This window comes from Neoarius graeffei, chromosome 1 (genome assembly GCF_027579695.1).
Source record: "Neoarius graeffei isolate fNeoGra1 chromosome 1, fNeoGra1.pri, whole genome shotgun sequence".
Taxonomy (NCBI): domain Eukaryota; kingdom Metazoa; phylum Chordata; class Actinopteri; order Siluriformes; family Ariidae; genus Neoarius; species Neoarius graeffei.
The window spans coordinates 85,466,941-85,488,863 of record NC_083569.1 but is presented as its reverse complement, the minus strand read 5'-3'; the positions used below and the strand labels follow the sequence as shown (position 1 = coordinate 85,488,863).

Here is a 21,923-nt window from a genome sequence, read left to right as displayed (position 1 = left end):
GACCCCTGCCTGTTTTCTCGACTATGATTCTCATCTTGTGATTTGGCTTGGTCTCCAGTTTGCTTCCCCGCTCTCCCCTGCACATACAGCTGTAAGTGCCTGCACCCTGACACCATCCTACATTATTTAGTAACAGAATTCACAAAAGAATATTGTACATTATGAGGTAATGTCTGTGCATATTTCTTTATCAGGTTGTATATATTTGTTACTATTTTTGTCTTTTTAGTTTGTAAAGAAATTTTATTTAATTACACATGGAGTTTCATCAGATTTTAATAAGGATGGATGAAAGTGACAGATTTCAGAGAGGATGCTCATTTTTATTTATTTCATGTTACTTTTTTGTCATTCACTTTTGTTTCAATAAATAAACATTTAAATCAGAACAAAACATTGTCACATTTTTTCCTGCCCCAATCATTCTCCAGTACAATTTATTTACTGTCACATTTAACCACATATCTAATTATTGAATATCTTTATGAGTTACATATTTAAATACATAATGTCTAAAATATCCTCCACAGATACACAATGTCAATATACAGCATCAATAACTGGCTTTCTAAGATGTTCCTGCATTATAACACAAGTGTGATATGAAAAGTGGCACAAAATCACCAGAAAAACAATGAAACCATTCACTGAGATCATTTCTATAACCCTTCATTTCAGCCAAAATTTCATAATAGTCCTTCATTAAATTATGTAGCTCATCCACCATGCAGTACAAGTCCCTGTGAATTAGTTGTTATGACAGAAACAGTAACTTACTGCTGCATAACTATTTAATAAACATAAACAATCATGTATGAGCTGTATAACTTACATGATGAAGGTGGTTCTTCCCTGCTGCTCCTTCTGTCTTTTGCTGGTGATGAAGATTCAGCCATTTTCTTCCTCCTGTGTTTTGAACCTTTTCAGTCAGAAATCACATCATTCAGTTCACACATGTAACAGTATGAGGTGTTACTGATTAGTCTGTTTGACTCCACAGGCCTGTCTGCAGTGTTAAACCTTAGCAATGACACTGGAAGCATTTAGACTGTGATATAAAACACACGTAAACATTCTCATCTTCATTAGATTGTAATAAACACAGGATTTCACTGATCATTCTCAAAGCTCTCAGCTCAGGAACTGGATCATTCACAGATTCTCACTGACTGATATGTTTCTATAAGTGTTTATGTTTCACCCACTGGCGGCTCGTTAATAGGGGCGATTTGGGCGACGCACTCCCAAACAGGGATGGAGATTTTTTTTTTATCTACTCCTACTACCACGGCAACAGTAATGTCATTGTCCAATCAGGCTAAGGTCGCGCCTGGTGTAGCCACGCCCTTTTGGGGCGATTTCTGTCAGGTTCAGATTTGCCCCAAAATTTCCCATTGACACTAATGGTACGTACGTTTTTTTCGAAAATCATGCTCCCAATGCATTTTCTATTAGGTTTTATGTGCTCGCACAAGCAGCGTGCTTACGTCATACGCCTGTTGCGCCGCGCAAGTGTTGCCAGATTGGTTTTAAGTGCATTTTGGCGGGTTTTGAACATAATTTTGGGCTGGAAAACGCAACTTGCGTGGGAAATGTGTGAACATTCTATGAAGATGGCGGCGAGTGTTGAGTGCAACAATACGATAGCGTCTCTGAAAGAAGTTCCCTTTAGTCGTCGTACCAATGAGGAGAAAACGGCAATCAAACAGCTAGGACCTCCTAGACCGAATTTAAACATCAAGCAAGTGTCTACGAAGGGGGAGAAGACCTACTCAAGAGGTTTTAACAAGAACTGGTGCCACCGCAAAACTTGGCTAGCTGGCTGTGATGTAGTCAATGCTCTTTTTTGCTACCCTTGCGTTCTCTTCCACCCTGGAAGTAGCACAGCAGACGGTACAGTGATATCTGATATTTGAATTTACTAGGCAAAAGTTGTTTTTGTGTGTGTTTTACCAATGGCAGTTTAACATTGCCATGTTTTTGTTTTACCAATGGCAGTTTAACATTGCCATGCTTGGAATATTTCAGTAGCCTCAAGTTCTCTCTGACTTGGTGTAAATTAAGCATATTTTCAGTTTTTATATATTGTACAGTATGTGTGTTCATTGGAGCCAGCAGCACCTTACCTTTTTTCCAACTTGTTAAGCCAAGTTGCACTGACTACAAAACCTTGTTTAACCTTGTGTGTGTATATAGCTAAATAACTAAAGCCTTTTGTGTTCATTGACATGCTTGTAATACTTTAAATTTCCTTTTAAGGCATGGCTTTCTGGAGGAATTCTTGGGAAAAAAACTGCAGAATTTATTTAGAATTATTTGTTGTTAAAATGGTGCAATTCCATATAAAAAACATAATTAAGCTGCACATGTTTGTTTGATGGTTATGCTTTTCTTCATCTTTTTCAAAACTTAAATAAACACTTGTTTTGGATTTATATCCTGCCACTTTAATTGCATTCTTTAGAATTGAAGAAATTAGAATATGTTTATAATTAAGAATTTGTGTCTAATTATTATAGAATACTGGAATAATATGAGAAAATAAATGAGTAATGTAATATTAATTGATTGTGATGCCAAATGTTTTGCTTTGAAGGCTTCACAATGAATCTCCCTTAGTTTTAGCCTGGCAAGCCAGACTAAATGTGAATATTTGCCACTCGTAGGCAAAAATATTTTTGGCCGCTAGGCGGGTGGGTCTAGTTTACTAGGCTACCTTAGTTTGCCACCTTAACTTGTTTAGTGTTGCCACCTAGTGGAGAGAAGAGATATTGTCTGTATTGATATCTGAATTTACCAGGCAAAAACAAGTTCGGCCAATTGATTTGCTACCTAGGTCAATTTACTTCAGTCCTGTGGACATTTACGGTCCGTGTAGACATAACGGGGGAAAATTGCCCCCCCTGAAAAAAAATTCAGGAGCCGCCACTGGTTTCACCCAGTGATCACCTCTGGACTTCTAACACACACACACACACACACACACACACACACACACACACACACACACACCTTTCATCCAGTAAATTCAGCACAGCTCACACAGTTGGGAAATTAGGTCATCAAGTATAAGGTATAATTGTATTTTAACTTGTATTTCAGTGTTCATGCTGGAATCAGTTTAGTTTTGAGCAGTTAATAAAACACAGCAACCTTTAAACCTGTTTTTCAGCTTTGTTGTCTCGGTTGATCACTGATCATTAAAGACACAGTTTTTAAACTAAACTCAATAAAAACACTTATAATCAGCTTGTATTTCAGTGTCAGTGTTTCAGCAGTGTGTTAGAGACTCTGTCTCTGTCTGACATTGTTAACATATACAGTTTATCCTGATAAATCACACACTGACAAAACCTCTGAACTATAAAACATTCACTGAAGAACATACCTTTATTTTACTCGCCTCTTTTCAGGGAGTGAGAATTGTCTGTGTTTATATTTCAGAGTCGGTGAAAATCCTGCAGTTCATTTCAGAAATTAATGTGAAAATAAGGCTTTCTTCTCGATGTGAGCTGTAACTGCTTTCACTTTGACTTTAATCCCTTCCTTGTTCCCTTTGTAGGGGTTGATAAAGGGGCGGTTCCTCATATGATCACAGTGCAGTTTGTCTCCGCCTCCCTGACTTCACCTCTGCTCATGTGGATTTATAGTCATTCAAACTGCACATGAAATAACAATAATGTGGTTTATTTCTCCTGCAGATTATCGTGATTATCGGAGAAGATCGTGGGCCACGTCATTTCATCTTTGTCCCAGCAGATGGCAGCATTTGGCCCAAATGGAGACTTCATTCATTCATGATCACATGCTGCAATTATTTTATTCCTGATTCACACTTGTTTTGGTCATGCTGTATTTTTAAGGAACATTTTTAGTTCTAAATAAAACAATAATGTTTGTATTTTTTTGAAAGGAGAAACACGTTTGTTCAATTTTATCCACACAGACATCAGCAGCTGCTTTTAAGGCAAGGCAAGTTTATTTATATAGCGCATTTCATACACAGTGGCAGTTCAGTGTGCTTTACAGAAGTAAAAGCAAAACAGTAAACAATAGAAAATAAAATTGCATGAAATAAATGGGGAAGAAAAATAATAAGAATTAAACAATAGTAGAAATAAAATAATAAAATGAAGTAAAAGTTCAGTAAAAAAACAGCAGAATAAAATAGAATAAAAGTTAAGTAAAGTTTAAAACATGCAGAGACTGTAAAAGTTAAGAGTTTAAAACATGTAAAGATGACAATATTAATAATTTAGCAGAAAGCATCTGAAAACAGCTTGGTCTTTAGTCTAGATTTGAAGCTGCCAACAGCAGGAGCATTTTTGATGTCCTCTGGGAGTTGGTTCCATAGCTGTACTGCATAGTAGCTAAAAGCTGCTTCACCACACTTTGTTTTAACAACAGGTTTTACCAGTAAATTTTGCTGCTGCGATCTGGTAGATCTGATTGGGTTAGGCCTGCTTCACCACACTTTGTTTTAACAACAGGTTTTACCAGTAAATTTTGCTGCTGCGATCTGGTAGATCTGATTGGGTTAGGCCGCTGCAACATATCAGAGAGGTAATTGGGCCCTGTACCATTTAGAGATTTGTACACCAGCAGCAATGCTTTAAAGTCAATTCTGTAGCTTACTGGAAGCCAGTGAAGGGACCTTAGAATTGGAGTAATGTGCTCTGTTCTTTTTGTTCGTGTGAGAACCCTAGCCACTGCATTTTGAACCAGCTGAAGTCGTTTGATGGTCTTTTTTGGCAGGCCTGTGAAAAGGCCATTGCAGTAATCAACCCTACTAGAGATGAAGGCATGTATTAGTTTTTCCAGATCATTTTTTGACATAAGTCCTCTTAGTTTGGAAATGTTTTTTAGGTGATAAAATGCCGTTTTAGTGATTGCTTTCATGTGACTGTCAAAGTTTAGCTCGCTGTCAATGAAAACACCAAGATTTTTAACCATATCTTTCGTTTTAATCCCCTTTGTGTCAAGAATACTGGTAATCCTGAGTCTTTCATCTTTTTTCCCAAATAGAATTACTTCTGTTTTATCTGTGTTCAGCTGAAGAAAATTTTGTGACATCCAGTTGTTGATTTGGTCGATACACTGGTAGAGACATTCAAGGGGGGTATAATCATTAGGTGATAGAGCAAAATAAATTTGGGTGTCATCTGCATAGCAGTGATACAAAATTGAGTTGTTCTTGATAATTTGCCCAAGTGGGAGCATATAAAAGTTGAATAGTAATGGTCCAAGAATCGACCCCTGGGGGACACCACAGGTCAAGGACATTGATGTTGAGGTGCAATTTCCCATGGTAACAAAGAAGCTTCTATCTTTAAAGTATGATTTTAACCAATTGATAACTTTACCAGTCAACCCAACCCAGTGTTCAAGTCGATATAGCAGTATGTTGTGATCAATAGTATCAAAAGCTGCACTGAGGTCCAGTAACACCAGGACCGATGTTTTGCCTGCATCAGTATTAAGACGTATGCCATTTATAACTTTAATCAGCGCTGTTTCAGTGCTATGATTGGCACGAAATCCTGACTGAAAGTTATCAAAACAGCTGTTTGATATCAAGAAGGCAGTTAATTGATTGAAGAAAATTTTTTCAAGGATTTTCCCGATGAATGGTAGATTTGATATTGGCATGTAGTTGTTTAATACTGAAGCATCCAGATTATTCTTTTTAAGTAGGGGCTTTACAACGGCTTTTTTCAGGGACACAGGAACAATGCCAGTCTCTAGGGATGTATTTATGATTTGAAGCACATCTGTAATTATAAGATGAAGAACAGACTTAAAAAAGTTGGTGGGCAGAATGTCCAATTCAGATGTTGAAGAACTGAGATTTTGTACAGTTTTTTCAAGAGTCTCATAATCAATTAAACAAAATTCTGACATTGTGTTGAAGTTATCTGTCTGTGTCACTGGTGATTGCAGCTTTTCAATTATTTGCAACTGAGATATATTATGAGCAATATTCTGCCGTATTTTATCAATTTTACCTTTGAAGAAGGATGCAAACTCATTGCATTTATTAACTGAGAGAAGTTCAGGTGCTAATTGTGGTGGGGGATTAGTTAGCTTCTCTACTGTTGAAAATAGCACACGGGCATTGTTCATATTCCTGGTGATGATGTTGGAGAGGAAAGACTGTCTTGCTTTATGAATTTCATAATTATATTTACAAAGCATCTCTTTATGGATTTGATAATGGATGTGAAGTTTAGATTTGTGCCATTTTCTTACAGTCTTTCTACATTCTCTCTTTAGCAGTTTAACAGCTGGGTATTGCTTCCATGGTGCTTTCTGCTTGTCATTGACTCTTTTGATTTTGAATGGAGCAATATCATCCATAATTTGGGTCATATTTAAATTAAAAATTTCCAGTAAATCATCTACACAGTCTGACATTTTGGTTGAGATCCAAGAGAGAGCTTGCTCAAAGAGAACATATGTGTTGTCATTTATGACTCTCCTACCCATAGTCGTTGAGCTGTTCTGAATGTGAGGAGACATAGAAACATCAGAGAAAACACAAAAATGATCAGATAAGGCCAGGTCAACAACAGTAGTAGAAACAGTAAGACCCTTTGTGATGACGAGGTCAAGGGTATGACCATGAGAGTGGGTCGGCCCCTGTACATGTTGTACTAGGTTGAAGTTGTCAATAAGTGCAAGTAGTTCTCTGGCATAAGTGTTTTCAGGATTATCTACATGCAGGTTAAAATCCCCAGATATAATAAGACAGTCAAACTTTAAGCAAATGACTGACAACAGTTCACCAAACTCTTCCAGAAAAACTTTGGCTGAATGTTTCGGAGGCCTGTAAATAGTTAATAACAATATGTTTGGAGACCATGTAACAAGTGCACATAAGTGTTCAAAGGATGTAAAATCACCAAGTGAGGATTGTTTACATTGAAAAGAGACTTTGAATATATTTGCGATCCATCCACCTTTCCTCTGTTGGGTAACATTCATAAAATTAAAATTTGGGGGAGCTGCTTCAATAAGGGTGGTAGCACTATTTGCTTGATCCAGCCAAGTTTCAGTTAGAAGCAAAAAATCAAGATTGTGTTTGCAGATAAGATCATTAATTAAAAATGACTTGTTTGAAAGTGATCTAACGTTCGGAAGAGCTAGCTTTACAGAAAGTCTAGAAGTAATATCCGCTTGGGCACTCTGATGTTGTTTTGAAACAGGAAGGAGACTAGACTGGTTTACCCCCTGGGTTAAATATGCTCTATGTTTTCTATTTCTTATCAACACAGGAATAGAGAATGGCATAGGCATACTGGGTCCCAGCTTGTTTTCAAAACTACACCCAATGCAGGGACCCCCAGCACATCATACAAGACTCTCTCTATGTTCCATTTGGTTTGAGGGTGGAAGGATTGGAGATGTCATGTATCTTTTAGATGGTGAAAAAGATTGGTAGCCAGCTGAAAGTCCTGGGCGAACACAGTTCAGTCTGTTGGTTGATGTTTGATGAACTGGGTACACTGCTTGTCGCGACAGATTTGGGCTGGAAAAAGAGAGTGTAGCCATTGGCAGCAGTCTCTGCATACTTTTAGGGAAATCCATGCAGGGGGGAGATGGAGATGGTACAATAAAGTCAGAAGAGCGAGACTTTGGTGAGGTCTTTGTAAGTGTCTCCATGACTGTCTCTGTGGTGACTGTCTCCCTGACAGTCTCTGTGATACTTGCATGGGGTCGAGATGTGGATGATGCAGCCTTGGCATGATTGTCTTTGGTCAGGTCCTCAATCTGGATGGAATTGCATGATGGAATCGCATGCTCACATTCTCCATGTGATTGTTGATGTCCTTGGCAGTCTGCCCCAGATGGTTCTTGGCAGTCTGCCCCAGATGGCTGTGTGTCCTTGGTGAAGACTTGCATAGATGATTGTTTTGGCTTTGCAGAGGTATTGTTGATATTTGTAACTAGGTCAGTCTGCGACATCTTATCAACTGTTTTCCTCAATGTTGGCTGAGAGAAAATTGCATGGTGTAGAGTGAGTCTATAATGATCCGCTAAAACTTTGGTCCCAATCCAGCTGAGTTCAGTACTATTTGGCTTGAAGAATTCTCTGCGATTCCAGAAAAGGTTAAAATTGTCTATGAAGTTCATACCAGATGAAAAACAAGTTTTTCCAAGCCAGGTGTTAAGACTGAAGAGTCGAGTAAATGCAAAGCTTCCCCTTGCAGGGAGTGGGCCACTGATAAAAGATTGTATTCCAGTCTTATAGAGATCAGAAAAAAGTTTTCTGAAACCATCTTGGACAAACAGCTGTTCTCTGAAAACATCATTTGCTCCAACATGCACAACAATACGTTTGATAGTTTTATGCTCGGACATGAGTTTCAAAATGCTGTCTTTGGTGTCAGAGATGGATGCATTTGGAAGGCAGCAAATAATCATCCCATGTCCTTTTAAATGTCTTACAGTGGAATAACATTTTAACAAATGTTATTGATCATTTTAATATCAGTGTGAACTGTAAATGATCTTTAATATTTGAATTGTAATGAAGTTCCACAATCATTCAATTGAATGAAATGTGTGATTGTCAGTTATGTATCTGTTTTTTTAAAGCTTATTTTATATCTGTACATGAAAAAAAAACCCAAAGAGAATCACTTTGAAGTTTCAGTACAGATGGATTATGATCCATCCATACATTATCTGTAGCCGCTTATCCTGTCCTACAGGATCGTGGGCAAGCTAGAGCCTATCCCAGCTGACTATGGGTGAGAGGCGGGGTACACCCTGGACAAGTCGCCAGGTCATCACAGGGCTGACACACAGAGACACACAACCATTCACACTCACATTCACACCTACGGCCAATTTAGATCGAGTCACCAGTTAACCTAACCTGCATGTCTTTGGACTGTGGGGGAAACCGGAGCACCTGGAGGAAACCCACGCGGACACGGGAAGAACATGCAAACTCCACACAGAAAGGCCGCTGTTGGCCACTGGGATCGAACCCAAGACCTTCTTGCTGTGAGGTGACAGTACTAACCACTACACCACCGTGCTGCCCCTGGATAATGATCCAAGTATTAAAAATAATCCTTATATTTATAAGCATTTCAGTCTGTCCAATTACTTTTGAGCCTGTGAAAATGGAGTAAATGTGTAAAAATGTCTGTAATTCCTAAATGTTTGTGATGTTTTTGCTAAAATCCTTGAATTAAAGGTGATATGTGGAATAATTTTCTGCTTTTTTTATTTCACTGAGATTTCTGAAACATTACAGAGAAATCAACATTGTACTATCGTATAACCCTGTGACTTTAACAAATAAATGTATTTGATCTGATTTGTGAGGCTTCTGTTAAGGCTGATTTTCACTTCTGGATCAAATCCACACCGGAAGTTCGACCTCGACGCTTCCGCAGTGTGAAGCTTTTATACTTCATGTAAGTTGTGTGTCTCCTCTAGGGGGTGCTGTCACATGAAATACACCACTATTTACTTTGTTTTTTTTTTTTGTTTTTTTTTTTAATTGAGGCAGGAAATGTACAATAATATATGGCAAGCGCAAAAAGAGCACACAATGTTAACTGAACAAAAAAAAAACACAACTAAGGGGTCATTTCTAACAAGTTTAAGACATTAATAATATTCAGTAGTTTCTGCTCTGTTTTATTTTTCATTAATTTTAATGATTTGTAATATGATAGTTCTCTCAAAGAAAATCAAGAAGATTTGTGTTGTAATATATTTACATTTATGAAGATAACATTTGTCCAGAATAACTAAAATATTTAAGAGAAATTCAGTCTCTTGATCCTCCATTATTATTCCAAATGTATCCTCATTTCTGATAAGAAAATAGATTTTTGCTTCGAACCAATCATACATGTCACACCAAAAAGGTCTCGTTATACAGACAGAAGAAAAATAAGTGATCCATGCTTTCTATTTCATTGTCACAGAATGTGCAATTATTTTGATCAAAGTTGAATCTTTGTCTCAGGAGTTCACCTGAGGGATATATATCTCATCTCATCTCATCATCTCTAGCCGCTTTATCCTTCTACAGGGTCGCAGGCAAGCTGGAGCCTATCCCAGCTGACTATGGGCGAAAGGCAGGGTACACCCTGGACAAGTCGCCAGGTCATCACAGGGCTGACACATAGACACAGACAACCATTCACACTCACACCTACGGTCAATTTAGAGTCACCAGTTAACCTAACCTGCATGTCTTTGGACTGTGGGGGAAACCGGAGCACCCGGAGGAAACCCACGTGGACACGGGGAGAACATGCAAACTCCACACAGAAAGGCCCTCGCCGGCCCCGGGGCTCGAACCCAGGACCTTCTTGCTGTGAGGCGACAGCGCTAACCACTACACCACCGTGCCGCCCGGGATATATATTATGAACAAAATTAAAATTAAGCTCTTTCGTTTTTGAAGGTAAAGTCAAGTCAAGTTAATTTGTATAGCGCTTTTAACAATAAACAATTGTTGCAAAGCAGCTATACAGAATTTGAATGAGTTTAAACATGAGCTAATTTTATCCCTAATCTATCCCCAATGAGCAAGCCTGTGGCGACGGTGGCAAGGGAAAACTCCCTCAGACGACATGAGGAAGAAACCTCAAGAAGAACCAGACTCAAAAGGGAACCCATCCTCATTTGGGCAACAACAGACAACATAAATAGAACATTAACAGTTTTAACATGAAGTCAGTTTCGTTGATGTTATAAATCTTCATTGATGGAAACTTGAGTGCAAAACTGTTCATGACAACTGCAGACTTGAAGTTAGCAAGTCAACTGTAGTCCTCAGCCATAAAAGCATTACTGTAAGTGTCCAGAGCGTCTTCCAAGTGTGACTTTCAACTGTCCATATGGGGCTGTCCTCTGCAGGAGCAATGTGATGAGACTCCAGCAGGACATAGAGCATCAGGATGGATCAGGCAGGTCCAAGGAGCAGAAGTTGTCAGCATCTTGATCTCAGGATTGACATGCAACTCAGAGGGACAGATGGGGGGAGAGAAAACACAGGTTGTTGGTGGGTATGCCCAATATCACCTGAATAAGTAGGAACAGTATACATTTTGTGCTGAGTACAAGCAGGGACTCCGGCAAAACTAACTGTGACAGCATAACTAAAAGGGGAGAGCCAGAAGGTAACACAGGCATGAGGGAGCCCTGGGACATAAAGCAGCAGCCACTACACTGCCAACAAACTCGAGTGAGCAAGTGAGTTGGCGACTGACAGCATCCATACATCCCAGTTTACCAAAACACTATGTCTGAGGACCCTCCAGATCTACACCTTTACCTCATAAACACCATTAACAAAAGGCTTGACAGAACAGATATGTTTTCAGTCTAGACTTAAATGCTGAGACTATGTCTGATTCCCGAACACTACTTGGAAGGCTATTCCATAACTGTGGGGCTTTGTAAGAAAAGGCTCTGCCCCCTGATGTAGCCTTCATTATACGAGGTACCAGCAGATAGCCTGCACCTTTTGATCTAAGTAGGCGTGGCGGGTCATAGAGGACCAGAAGTTCACTCAGGTACTGTGGTGCGAAACCATTCAGTGCTTTAAAGGTCAATAGTAATATTTTATAATCAATACGAAATTTGATTGGGAGCCAATGCAATGTGGATAAGACAGGGGTGATGTGGTCATATTTTCTAGTTCTAGTAAGGACTCTTGCTGCTGCATTTTGAACTAACTGGAGCTTGTTTACAGTGGTGCTTGAAAGTTTGTGAACCCTGTAGAATCTTCTATAGTTCTGCATAAATAGGACCTAAAACATCATCAGATTTTCACACAAGTCCTAAAAGTAGATAAAGAGAACCCAGTTAAACAAATGAGACAAAAATATTATACTTGGTCATTTATTTATTGAGGAAAATGATCCAATGTTACAGATCTGTGAGTGGCAAAAGTATGTGAACCTTTGCTTTCAGTATCTGGTGTGACCCCCTTGTGCAGCAATAACTGCAACTAAACGTTTCTGGTAAACTGCTGATCAGTCCTGCACACAGACTTGGAGGAATTTTAGCCCATTCCTCTGTACAGAACAGCTTCAACTCTGGGATGTTGGTGGGTTTCCTCACATGAACTGCTCGCTTCAGGTCCTTCCACAACATTTCGATTGGATTAAGGTCAGGACTTTGACTTGGCCATTCCAAAACATTAACTTTATTCTTCTTTAACCATTCTTTGGTAGCACAACTTGTGTGCTTAGGGTCATTGTCTTGCTGCATGACCCACCTTCTCTTGAGATTCAGTTCATGGACAGATGTCCTAACATTTTCCTTTAGAATTCGCTGGTATAATTCAGAATTCATTCTTCCATCAATGATGGCAAACCGTCCTGGCCCAGATGCAGCAAAACAGGCACAAACCATGATACTACCACCACCATGTTTCACAAATGGGATAAGGTTCTTATGCTGGAATGCAGTGTTTTCCTTTCTCCAAACAGAATGCTTCTCATTTAAACCAAAAAGTTCCACTTTGGTCTCATCCGTCCACAAAACATTTTTCCAATAGCCTTCTGGCTCGTCCATGTGATCTTTAGCAAACTGCAGATGAGCAGCAATGTTCTTTTTGGAGAGCAGTGGCTTTCTCCTTGCAACCCTGCCATGCACACCATTGTTGTTCAGTGTTTTCCTGATGGTGGACTCATGAACATTAACATTAGCCAATGTGAGAGAGGCCTTCGGTTGCTTAGAAATTACCCTGGGGTCCTTTGTGACCTCACCGACTATTACATGCCTTGCTCTTGGAGTGATCTTTGTCGGTCGACCACTTCTGGGGAGGGTAACAATGGTCTTGAATTTCCTCCATTTGTACTCAATATGTCTGATTGTGGATTGGTAGAGTCCAAACTCTTTAGAGATGGTTTTGTAACCTTTTCCAGCCTGATGAGCATCAACAACACTTTTTTTGGGGTCCTCAGAAGTCCCCTTTGTTCATGCCATGATACACTTCGACAAACATGTGTTGTGAAGATGAGACTTTTATAGATCCCTGTTCTTTAAATAAAACAGGGTGCCCACTCACACCTGATTGTCATCCCACTGATTGAAAATACCTGACTTTAATTTCACCTTCAAATTAACTGCTAATCCTAGAGGTTCACATACTTTTGCCACTCACAGATCTGTAATATTGGATCCTTTTCCTCAATAAATAAATGACCAAGTATAATATTTTTGTCTCATTTCTTTAACTGCGTTTTCTTTATCTACTTTTAGGACTGATGTGAAAATCTGATGATGTTTTAGGTCATATTTATGCAGAAATATAGAAAATTCTAAAGGGTTCACAAACTTTCAAACACCACTGTACGCACTTATTGGAACATCCAGACAGTAAGGCATTACAGTAATCCAACGTGGAGGTAACAAAAGCATGAACTAGTTTTTCTACTTCGTGAAGTGACATTAAATTTTTTTATCTTAGTAATATTTCTGAGATGAAAGAAAGCAATCTGGGTAATGTTATAGATGTGTTATCGAAGTGAAAAACCTACTTCTAGCTGCATGTGGTCCGAATACAAATACTTCAGTCTTGTCAGAGTTAAGTAGAAGGAAGTTAATAAGCATCCAGTGTCTAATGTCCTTTACACATTCCTCAATTCTATTAAGCTGGTGTCTCTCATCAGGTTTTGCAGAAACATACAACTGTGTGTCATCAGCATAACGGTGGAAACTAATACAATGTTTTTGAATAATATCACCCAAAGGTAACAGATATAAAGAAAAAAATCAGTGGACCCAAGACAGAACCTTGCGGAACACCAAACTTTCCCTCAGTATGTCTAGAACTAGAAAATCCACCATTTACATCAACATACTGATAGTCTCATCTCATCTCATTATCTCTAGCCGCTTTATCCTGTTCTACAGGGTCGCAGGCAAGCTGGAGCCTATCCCAGCTGGCTACGGGTGAAAGGCGGGGTACACCCTGGACAAGTCGCCAGGTCATCACAGGGCTGACACATAGACACAGACAACCATTCACACTCACATTCACACCTACGGTCAATTTAGAGTCACCAGTTAACCTCACCTGCATGTCTTTGGACTGTGGGGGAAACCGGAGCACACCCACGTGGACAACATGCAAACTCCACACAAAAAGGCCCTCGCCAGCCACAGGGCTCGAACCCGGACCTTCTTGCTGTGAGGCGACAGCGCTAACCACTACACCACCATGCCACCCATACTGATAGTGATCAGTTAAATAAGACCTGAGCCAGGAGAGGGCCGTTCCCTTAACTCTCACAACATTTTCTAGTCTATCCAGAAGAATGGAATGATCAGTGGTATCAAATGTTGCACTAAGGTCAAGCAACACAAGTAGCGAGACACAGCCGTGATCAGAATCCAACAGTAGGTCGTTTACTACTTTAACCAGAGCCGTCTCTGTGCTATGATGAAGTCTAATTCCTGACTGATACGTTTCATGGATGTTATTCCTATGTAAATATGAGCATAACTGCTGTGCCACAGCTTTTTCAAGGATCTCGGAGATAAAGGGGAGGTTTGATATTGGCCGATAATTGGACAGCTGACAGGGATCAAGGTCAGGTTTTTTAATCAGGGGTTTAACTGCTAGTTTAAAGGATTTGGGTACATAGCTGATCCTAAGAGAAGAATTTATTATTTTTAGAACCGGTCCAATTACTTCAGGTATTATCTGTTTGAATAGACGTGTAGGTAAGGGATCTAGCATACAAATTGAAGCTTTTGATGCGGAGATTCTCATCTCATCTCATCTCATTATCTCTAGCCGCTTTATCCTTCTACAGGGTCGCAGGCAAGCTGGAGCCTATCCCAGCTGACTACGGGTGAAAGGCGGGGTACACCCTGGACAAGTCGCCAGGTCATCACAGGGCTGACACATAGACACAGACAACCATTCACACCTACGGTCAATTTAGAGTCACCAGATAACCTAACCTGCATGTCTTTGGACTGTGGGGGAAACCGGAGCACCCGGAGGAAACCCACGCGGACACGGGGAGAACATGCAAACTCCGCACAGAAAGGCCCTCGCTTGCCCCAGGGCTCGAACCCAGGACCTTCTGGCTGTGAGGCGACAGCGCTAACCACTACACCACCGTGCCGCCCGATGCGGAGATTAATGAAAGTAATTTAATTTCTCTAAGGTGAGTAAAATATTCTAATTGCTGATCTGATACAGTTATATTGTTCACTACAGGGTCACTTACGTTGTCTGACCTTAAATTAGTAGTTTGAATTTTTTGTCGGATATTTTCAATTTTGTCATTAAAAAAAAATTCATGAAGTCATTGCTACTACATACTGCAGGTGTGCATGTGTCTATAGTGGACTTATTCCTGGTTAATTTTGCTACAGTATTAAATAGGAATCTAGGATTATTTTTGTTATCTTCTATTAGGGAGGAGAGATATGTTGATTGAGCAGCACTAAGAACTTTTCTATATTTCAAGAAGCTCTCCTTCCACGCTAATTTGAACGCTACCAATTTTTTGACGACATTTACGTTCCAATTTTTGAGTGGTCTGCTTTAATGTGCGAGTGTCATCATTATACCAGGGTGCTAATTTTTTCTCTCTGATCATTTTCCTTTTAAGTGGAGCTACATTATCTAAAGTATGGCGGAACGTTGACTCTAAGCATTCAGTTGCCTGATCGAGTTCTGCAGGGGCTGACAGTGACCCAGTCAAAGTTGATAACTCTGGGAGATCATTTATAAACCTCTGTGCAGTAGTTGACGTGAATGTACGTTTAATACAGTAGCGTGGTGAGGTGCATATATTATTACTCAGACATAGTTTGAGTGAGATGAGATAATGATCTGAGGTAACTTCAGACTGTGGAAGTGTGACTATATTTTTGACGTTTAACCAAATCCTCAGTAAGGAAAGTCACTATTGGCTGCCCCCCCCCCCCTTTTTTTTTGAGACGCAGTATATATCACTATATACAGACATATTACAAAATATCAGGACAAAAAGAGTTACCTTACATAACTTTACATTCCAAGAATAGAAAAATAAGAAGGAAAAAGAAGAAAAAAACGAGGGGCTCGAGATTTAATGATATATCAAAACGTTCACAAAATGTTCTGGTTTTAATACCTTTGGGGTTAGTGGAGTGTTTTAGGCTTTCCAAATATGAAGAACATACATCCTTGAAAACAATAACATCTGGTCTTTGACTTAGAAATTTTGTACAATGAATATGAAACTTGGCGAGCATTAAAAGAAGGTTGATAATACATTTTGTCTATGGTTATTTTCTCAGATTTCATAAGGCCAAATAAAACATATATATTGAATTTTAATTTTGAAAGAGTGGTCAATTTTAGTATTTATGAAGTTATTTAAATCAACCCAGAAAATATGACCGTATGTACAATCCCAAAATAAGTGGGATATTGTTTCTTCAGCATTACCACAGAAAGAGCATTGTGTGTCAATATCTTTCTTATATTTTATTAGATTAGACTTGACAGGATAACATCCGTGAAGCAATTTAAATGTAACCTCTCGTACTTTTGTTCGTGAGAAGAAATTTCCTTGATAAGACCCAAGTACTTTTCCAGTCTATGTCATTGTACAAGTTATTCCAATAGTATATGGCTGGTGGTTTGGACACAATTTCTCTATGGATGATATTCCTAACACATTGATTAGTAGCTTTGACACTCATTAGAGTGCAGATATGACATATATAAAAAATTATTAAGATTTAAGCCTTTGGGGCAGACATCAACAATCTTCTAGCACCTTCTGGTATTGCATCAAAAACAATTGAAAATTCCCTCGGTGTAACAGGGAAACCATAGACTGAAAGAAATTCTTCATAAGTGAACAGTTGACCATTTTCATTCAATAGTTGACTTAACAAGTCCAATATTATCATCAACCCATCTTTTAAAGAATAAGGACTTATTTTTAAATATATTTTCTTGATTATTCCAAATGAAATATTTGTGGGGAGAGAAATTGTGTTTTCATCATTGACCAGGAAAGTAAAAGCTGCTTGTGAAAATTGGACAGCTTTACAGGTAACTTGGAGATAATATAATTACATCTCAGCAAAAAAACTCAGCCCTCCAAGAGAATTGAATATTTGGGTAGCAATGCAATTCCAGATTGAATTGGGGTTTTTAAAGAAAAGTTTAATCCATTTAATTTTAAAAGAGTAATTCAAAGATGTGAAGTCTATAGCATTAAGACCACCTGATTGCAGTTTGTTTATTATAACACAATTTTATGTAATGTATTTTCTTTTTCCATATAAAATCAAAGATGATTTTGTCCGTAAGTTTTTAGATACATCAAGAGCCATAGATGCATATAGAAGTCTGGAGAGGCCTTCAACTTTAGCAACTAAAGATCTTCCAGTTATGGACAAATCTCTTTGAAGCCAAAGATTGAATCTCTTTTGGACAGAGTCTATAAGGAGGTTAAAATTAACTGATAGTCCATTACATTTGTCTTTCTCTACTATAATACCTAGATATTTGACACTGTATCTTACCGGAATTCCTGAGATAACAATATCCGTGCATTCTTTGACTGGCAGAAGCTCACATTTAGAAATGTTTAACTTGAGCCCAGTTGAGTTATGGACAGTATGTTACCAGCAATAGAGAGCCCCATTACATCACTATTTTTAAAATGAATAGAGAGTAATTGCATAGGGAGAAGAAATAAAAATGCTGAAATTGGGCAACCCTGACGTATTCCATGGTTAGTATTAAATCTTTTGGTTGTGCCAAAAGGAAGTTTAATTGAGCTATTTGTGTTGGCATATAAAGTTTTAACAGATTTTATAAACATGTCACCAAATCCAAATACATCCAGTGCCCTAAACATAAACTGATGTTCGATAGAATCGAACACTTTATAAAAATCCAAGAAAAGAATAAAGCTATTTTCTTCTATTAACTCTGAGTCATCTAAAAGATCAAGTACTACTTGAATGTTATTTGTTATATGCCTGCCACACATGAACCCAGATTGTGTCTCATCAATGATATCATGAGAGTTTTTTTAAAGTCTTTTAGCTAAACAGAGAGCAATAATTTTATAATCAATATTTAGGAGTGATATTGGTCTCCAATTATCTAAAAGTAAGGTGTCTTTTTGCGGTTTGGGGATCAAAGTAATTATGCCTTGGGTTAAAGAAGGAGGGAGCTTTTCATGACCAACACTTTCCAGATAGACCTTATGCAGAAAGGGGGATAACTCCTAAGAAAACATTTTGTATATCTCAGATGTCAGACCATCTGTCCCAGGACTCTTATTAAGCGTCAGCTGTTTAATAGCATCTTCGATATCCATTAATGTGATTAAAGCATCACATGATGTTTTAGTAGTATAACTTGGTTTTAATATCACCCAAAGAATTAAAGAAACATTCCATATCATTTATTGATAATTTAGAACTATATAAGTTCTTATAAAATAATTCACAAATTTCAGAAATCTTCTGAGGCTCTTCTGTAATGACTCCATCTGAATGAAGTTTTGTTAAGCTATTAACTTTATGACGTCGTTTCTCCAACTTAAAAAATAACTGGTTTTTCTCTCCCTCTTCTCTCCATCTTTGCCTAGGACGTACAAAGGCCCCCTTTGCTTTCTGAGTATACATTTTGTCTAGTTTTAGTTGTAAAATTTGAAGCCATTTACCACTGTCTTAGTAGTAAATCCTTATAAATATAAGGATAAATCCTTATAAGGATTTATAAATAAATATATATGCCATGTATGATTTACTCCTGAAAGTGGCCCCTTTTGCATTTTCTTCATACAAATTTTTTATGAAAATCTAGTATGTATGAAGTGAACATTGTGCATGGTTTTTACAGATAATGTGTATGATGAATTACACCGTCTTTGTATGCTTCATGTAATGTTTGTAGTTTTAAATTATATTTTACAGTTTAAAATGTATATGCCTTTTATATGTAAATCCACACAAACATATGTTTTTGTTTGAATTGTGGATGTATCGTAAAGCTTTTCTATGATGGCTCTCCATGTTTTTTATATGTCAACATTACACTGACAGTAATTGGTTGACATTTTAAAAACATAGATAAACCTGAACAATTCATACAAAAAAAACTCTTCTATTTTTACATTTATAGTAATTGATTGAGATGGCACGGTGGTGTAGTGGTTAGCGCTGTCGCCTCACAGCAAGAAGGTCCTGGGTTTGAGCCCCGGGGCCGGCGAGGGCCTTTCTGTGTGGAGTTTGCATGTTCTCCCCGTGTCCGCGTGGGTTTCCTCCAGGTGCTCTGGTTTCCCCCACAGTCTAAAGACATGCAGGTTAGGTTAACTGGTGACTCTAAATTGACCGTAGGTGTGAATGTGAGTGTGAATGGTTGTCTGTGTCTATGTGTCAGCCCTGTGATGACCTGGCGACTTGTCCAGGGTGTACCCGCCTTTCGCCCGTAGTCAGCTGGGATAGGCTCCAGCTTGCCTGCGACCCTGTAGAAGGATAAAGCGGCTAGAGATAATGAGATGAGATGAATGAGTAATTGATCGACATATAAAAACATCTATAAACCTAAAGAAGCCATACAATAAACCTGTCTTTTTCAGTAGGTTGACATATAAAAAACATAGAGAGCCATCATAGAATACCTTTACGATACATCCACAATTCAAACAAAAACATATGTTTGTGTGGATTTACATATAAAAGGCATATACATTTTAAACTGTAAAATATAATTTAAAACTACAAACATTACATGAAGCATACAAAGATGGTGTAATTCATCATACACATTATCTGTAAAAACCATGCACAATGTTCACTTCATACATACTAGATTTTCAGAAAAAATTTGTATGAGGAAAATGCAAAAGGGGCCACTTTCAGGAGTAAATCATACATGGCATATATATTTATAAATCCTTATAAGGATTTATCCTTATATTTATAAGGATTTACTACTAAGACAGTGGTAAATTCTTATAAGTTCTTTACTGTTTTTTTCGTATGGGTATTATCATCTGATATAGATAACAAGGAGATTATTTCAGAGATTAGATTTGATTCCTCCTTTTTTTTCGTTTCTTGGCCATTTCAGCTCCTGTTTTCATAAGTGTTCTTAATTCAAACTTAAGAAATTCCCAATGCTTGCCATAGATATTTTCAGCACAGGCCTTTTCCCAACATTCAGATATCTTTGCTTTAATGTCCTTAGTCAGTGAATCATTTGATAAAAGATGGTTATTTAATTTCCAATATGAGCTTACTCGCTTAGGTTGTTGCCTAGCAGAAATACATACCTCTAATAGGATCGTCTTATGATTCGTCAGGGACGTAGGTAAAATTTTAACTGAGGAAATAAAATGAATTAGGGAATCAGAAATTAACCAAAAATCAATCCGTGATTGGAAAGAGCCTGACCTATTCTTCCACGTGTATTCTTTGATTGCAAGATACCTATGTCTCCAAATATCAATCAAATCTATTTCATTTATGAAATCAAGCATATATAAATTATCATTATTTTTAATTGGCCATCTATCTAAAGCATCATTTAAGGAGCAACTAAAATCCCCACCTAAAACAATTCTTAGATCTGGGAAAGTGCTTACTAAAAACCCAATTTTGGTATTCAGTAACTGCATTAAAGCAATATTCTCATTTGTTATTGTAACCATAAACATTATCCAGTAAAAATAACTGATCATTGAATGAAATAACCAACAGAACAAAGTGCCCATTCAAATCTGTTACTGAAGAAATAATTTTCCCATTGAACTTGTGTTTCAAAGTCAAAGTTCCATCAGAATGATTTGTCCCATGAGACATCCACACATCATCCCCCCATTGCGATTTCCAAAAACTGATGTCATTAGAACCAGAATGTGATTCTTGAATTAAAGAAAAATCGGCATTGAAACTTTTCGCGTAAATAAATAAGGCTTTCCGTTTTGTCTTGTCCTTTAGACCTCGAGCATTAATAGAAATAAAAGTTAAAGAAGATATTTTGTAATGTAACTAGCTTTTCACCCTGAGAAAAACGAGTAAACTTCAGTGAAAACAGAACTCCTCTGTGTAAAACAGTGCAATACATGCGTTCGCAGCAGCAACAGTATTGTAGGATAAGAGGTGCATTTTTAAACAGTCGAACTTAAGCATTATAAACACCAGGCCAGATCAGCTTACATGAAGTGCGTCATTTAATTTCCTTTCTGTCCACAAACGCCCGGGCTCCAACAAAATAAGCAGTCTTCCGCTCCTTGCGTGCCTTTTCAATCTGTGGCCATAGCTGATTGCGACGCTCTCGGTCCTCGGGAGACAGATCCTCTTTAAAACGCAGCTTTTTTCCGCCAGGAACTCCGAACGCTTTGCAGCCTTCCAGATGATGTCGCGAAAGCACCTCATCATAAACTGTAGGATTATGGTCCGGGGCTGTGGTTGAGATGCAATCTGACGTTTCTGACCGAGCCTATGCACCGAGTCCAGCACCTCCGGCAACTTTTTACGGTATTTTGGCGTCATGTTTTGGCAGATTTCAGTCACCTTCTGGCGCGCATCCTCCCCGTCTTCTTCTTTAAGGCCGTACAGACGCAAATTCCATCTCCATTTGTAACGAGACAGATCCAGCACTTTGCTTTCGAGGATTTGGATTTTCTCTTCGGCTTTGCTTCCTCGGTTTTCGGTATGGGATACCTTTCCTTTCAGCTCCTTGATATCTTCAGAAATGAAGTTGATTGCAGCTTTTAATTCGCTGATACTCTTTTCGATGCTGTTTCCCTGTGCTTCGATAGCCATTTTCAGTGTAGCAATAATGCTCTCCGCAGCATCATGTTCCATTGCTCTTTTCTCCCGGTTTATCAAATCTTCTAACTCCATATCAGCTACCTCTAAATCTTCGTTCCACAGATGTCCACCTATTAGTAGTC

The 21,923-nt window shown here is 38.3% G+C and overlaps 1 protein-coding gene across 2 annotated transcripts in view; it reads right to left on the bottom strand.

The window, feature by feature from the left end:
• The window catches only part of LOC132900986 (E3 ubiquitin-protein ligase TRIM39-like), a 145,725-nt gene that overhangs the window by 15,017 nt on the left and 108,785 nt on the right, over positions 1-21,923 (bottom strand). Inside the window, exon 1 of one of the 2 annotated variants that reach the window (XM_060943455.1) lies at positions 833-917. The exons of the other annotated variant lie outside the window; for it this stretch is intronic. Coding sequence (XP_060799438.1) covers positions 833-896 — 64 coding nt within the window. The 5' untranslated portion in view covers positions 897-917. Of the gene's footprint in view, positions 1-832; positions 918-21,923 lie in introns of those variants that run through there. 2 annotated transcript variants of the gene reach the window in all.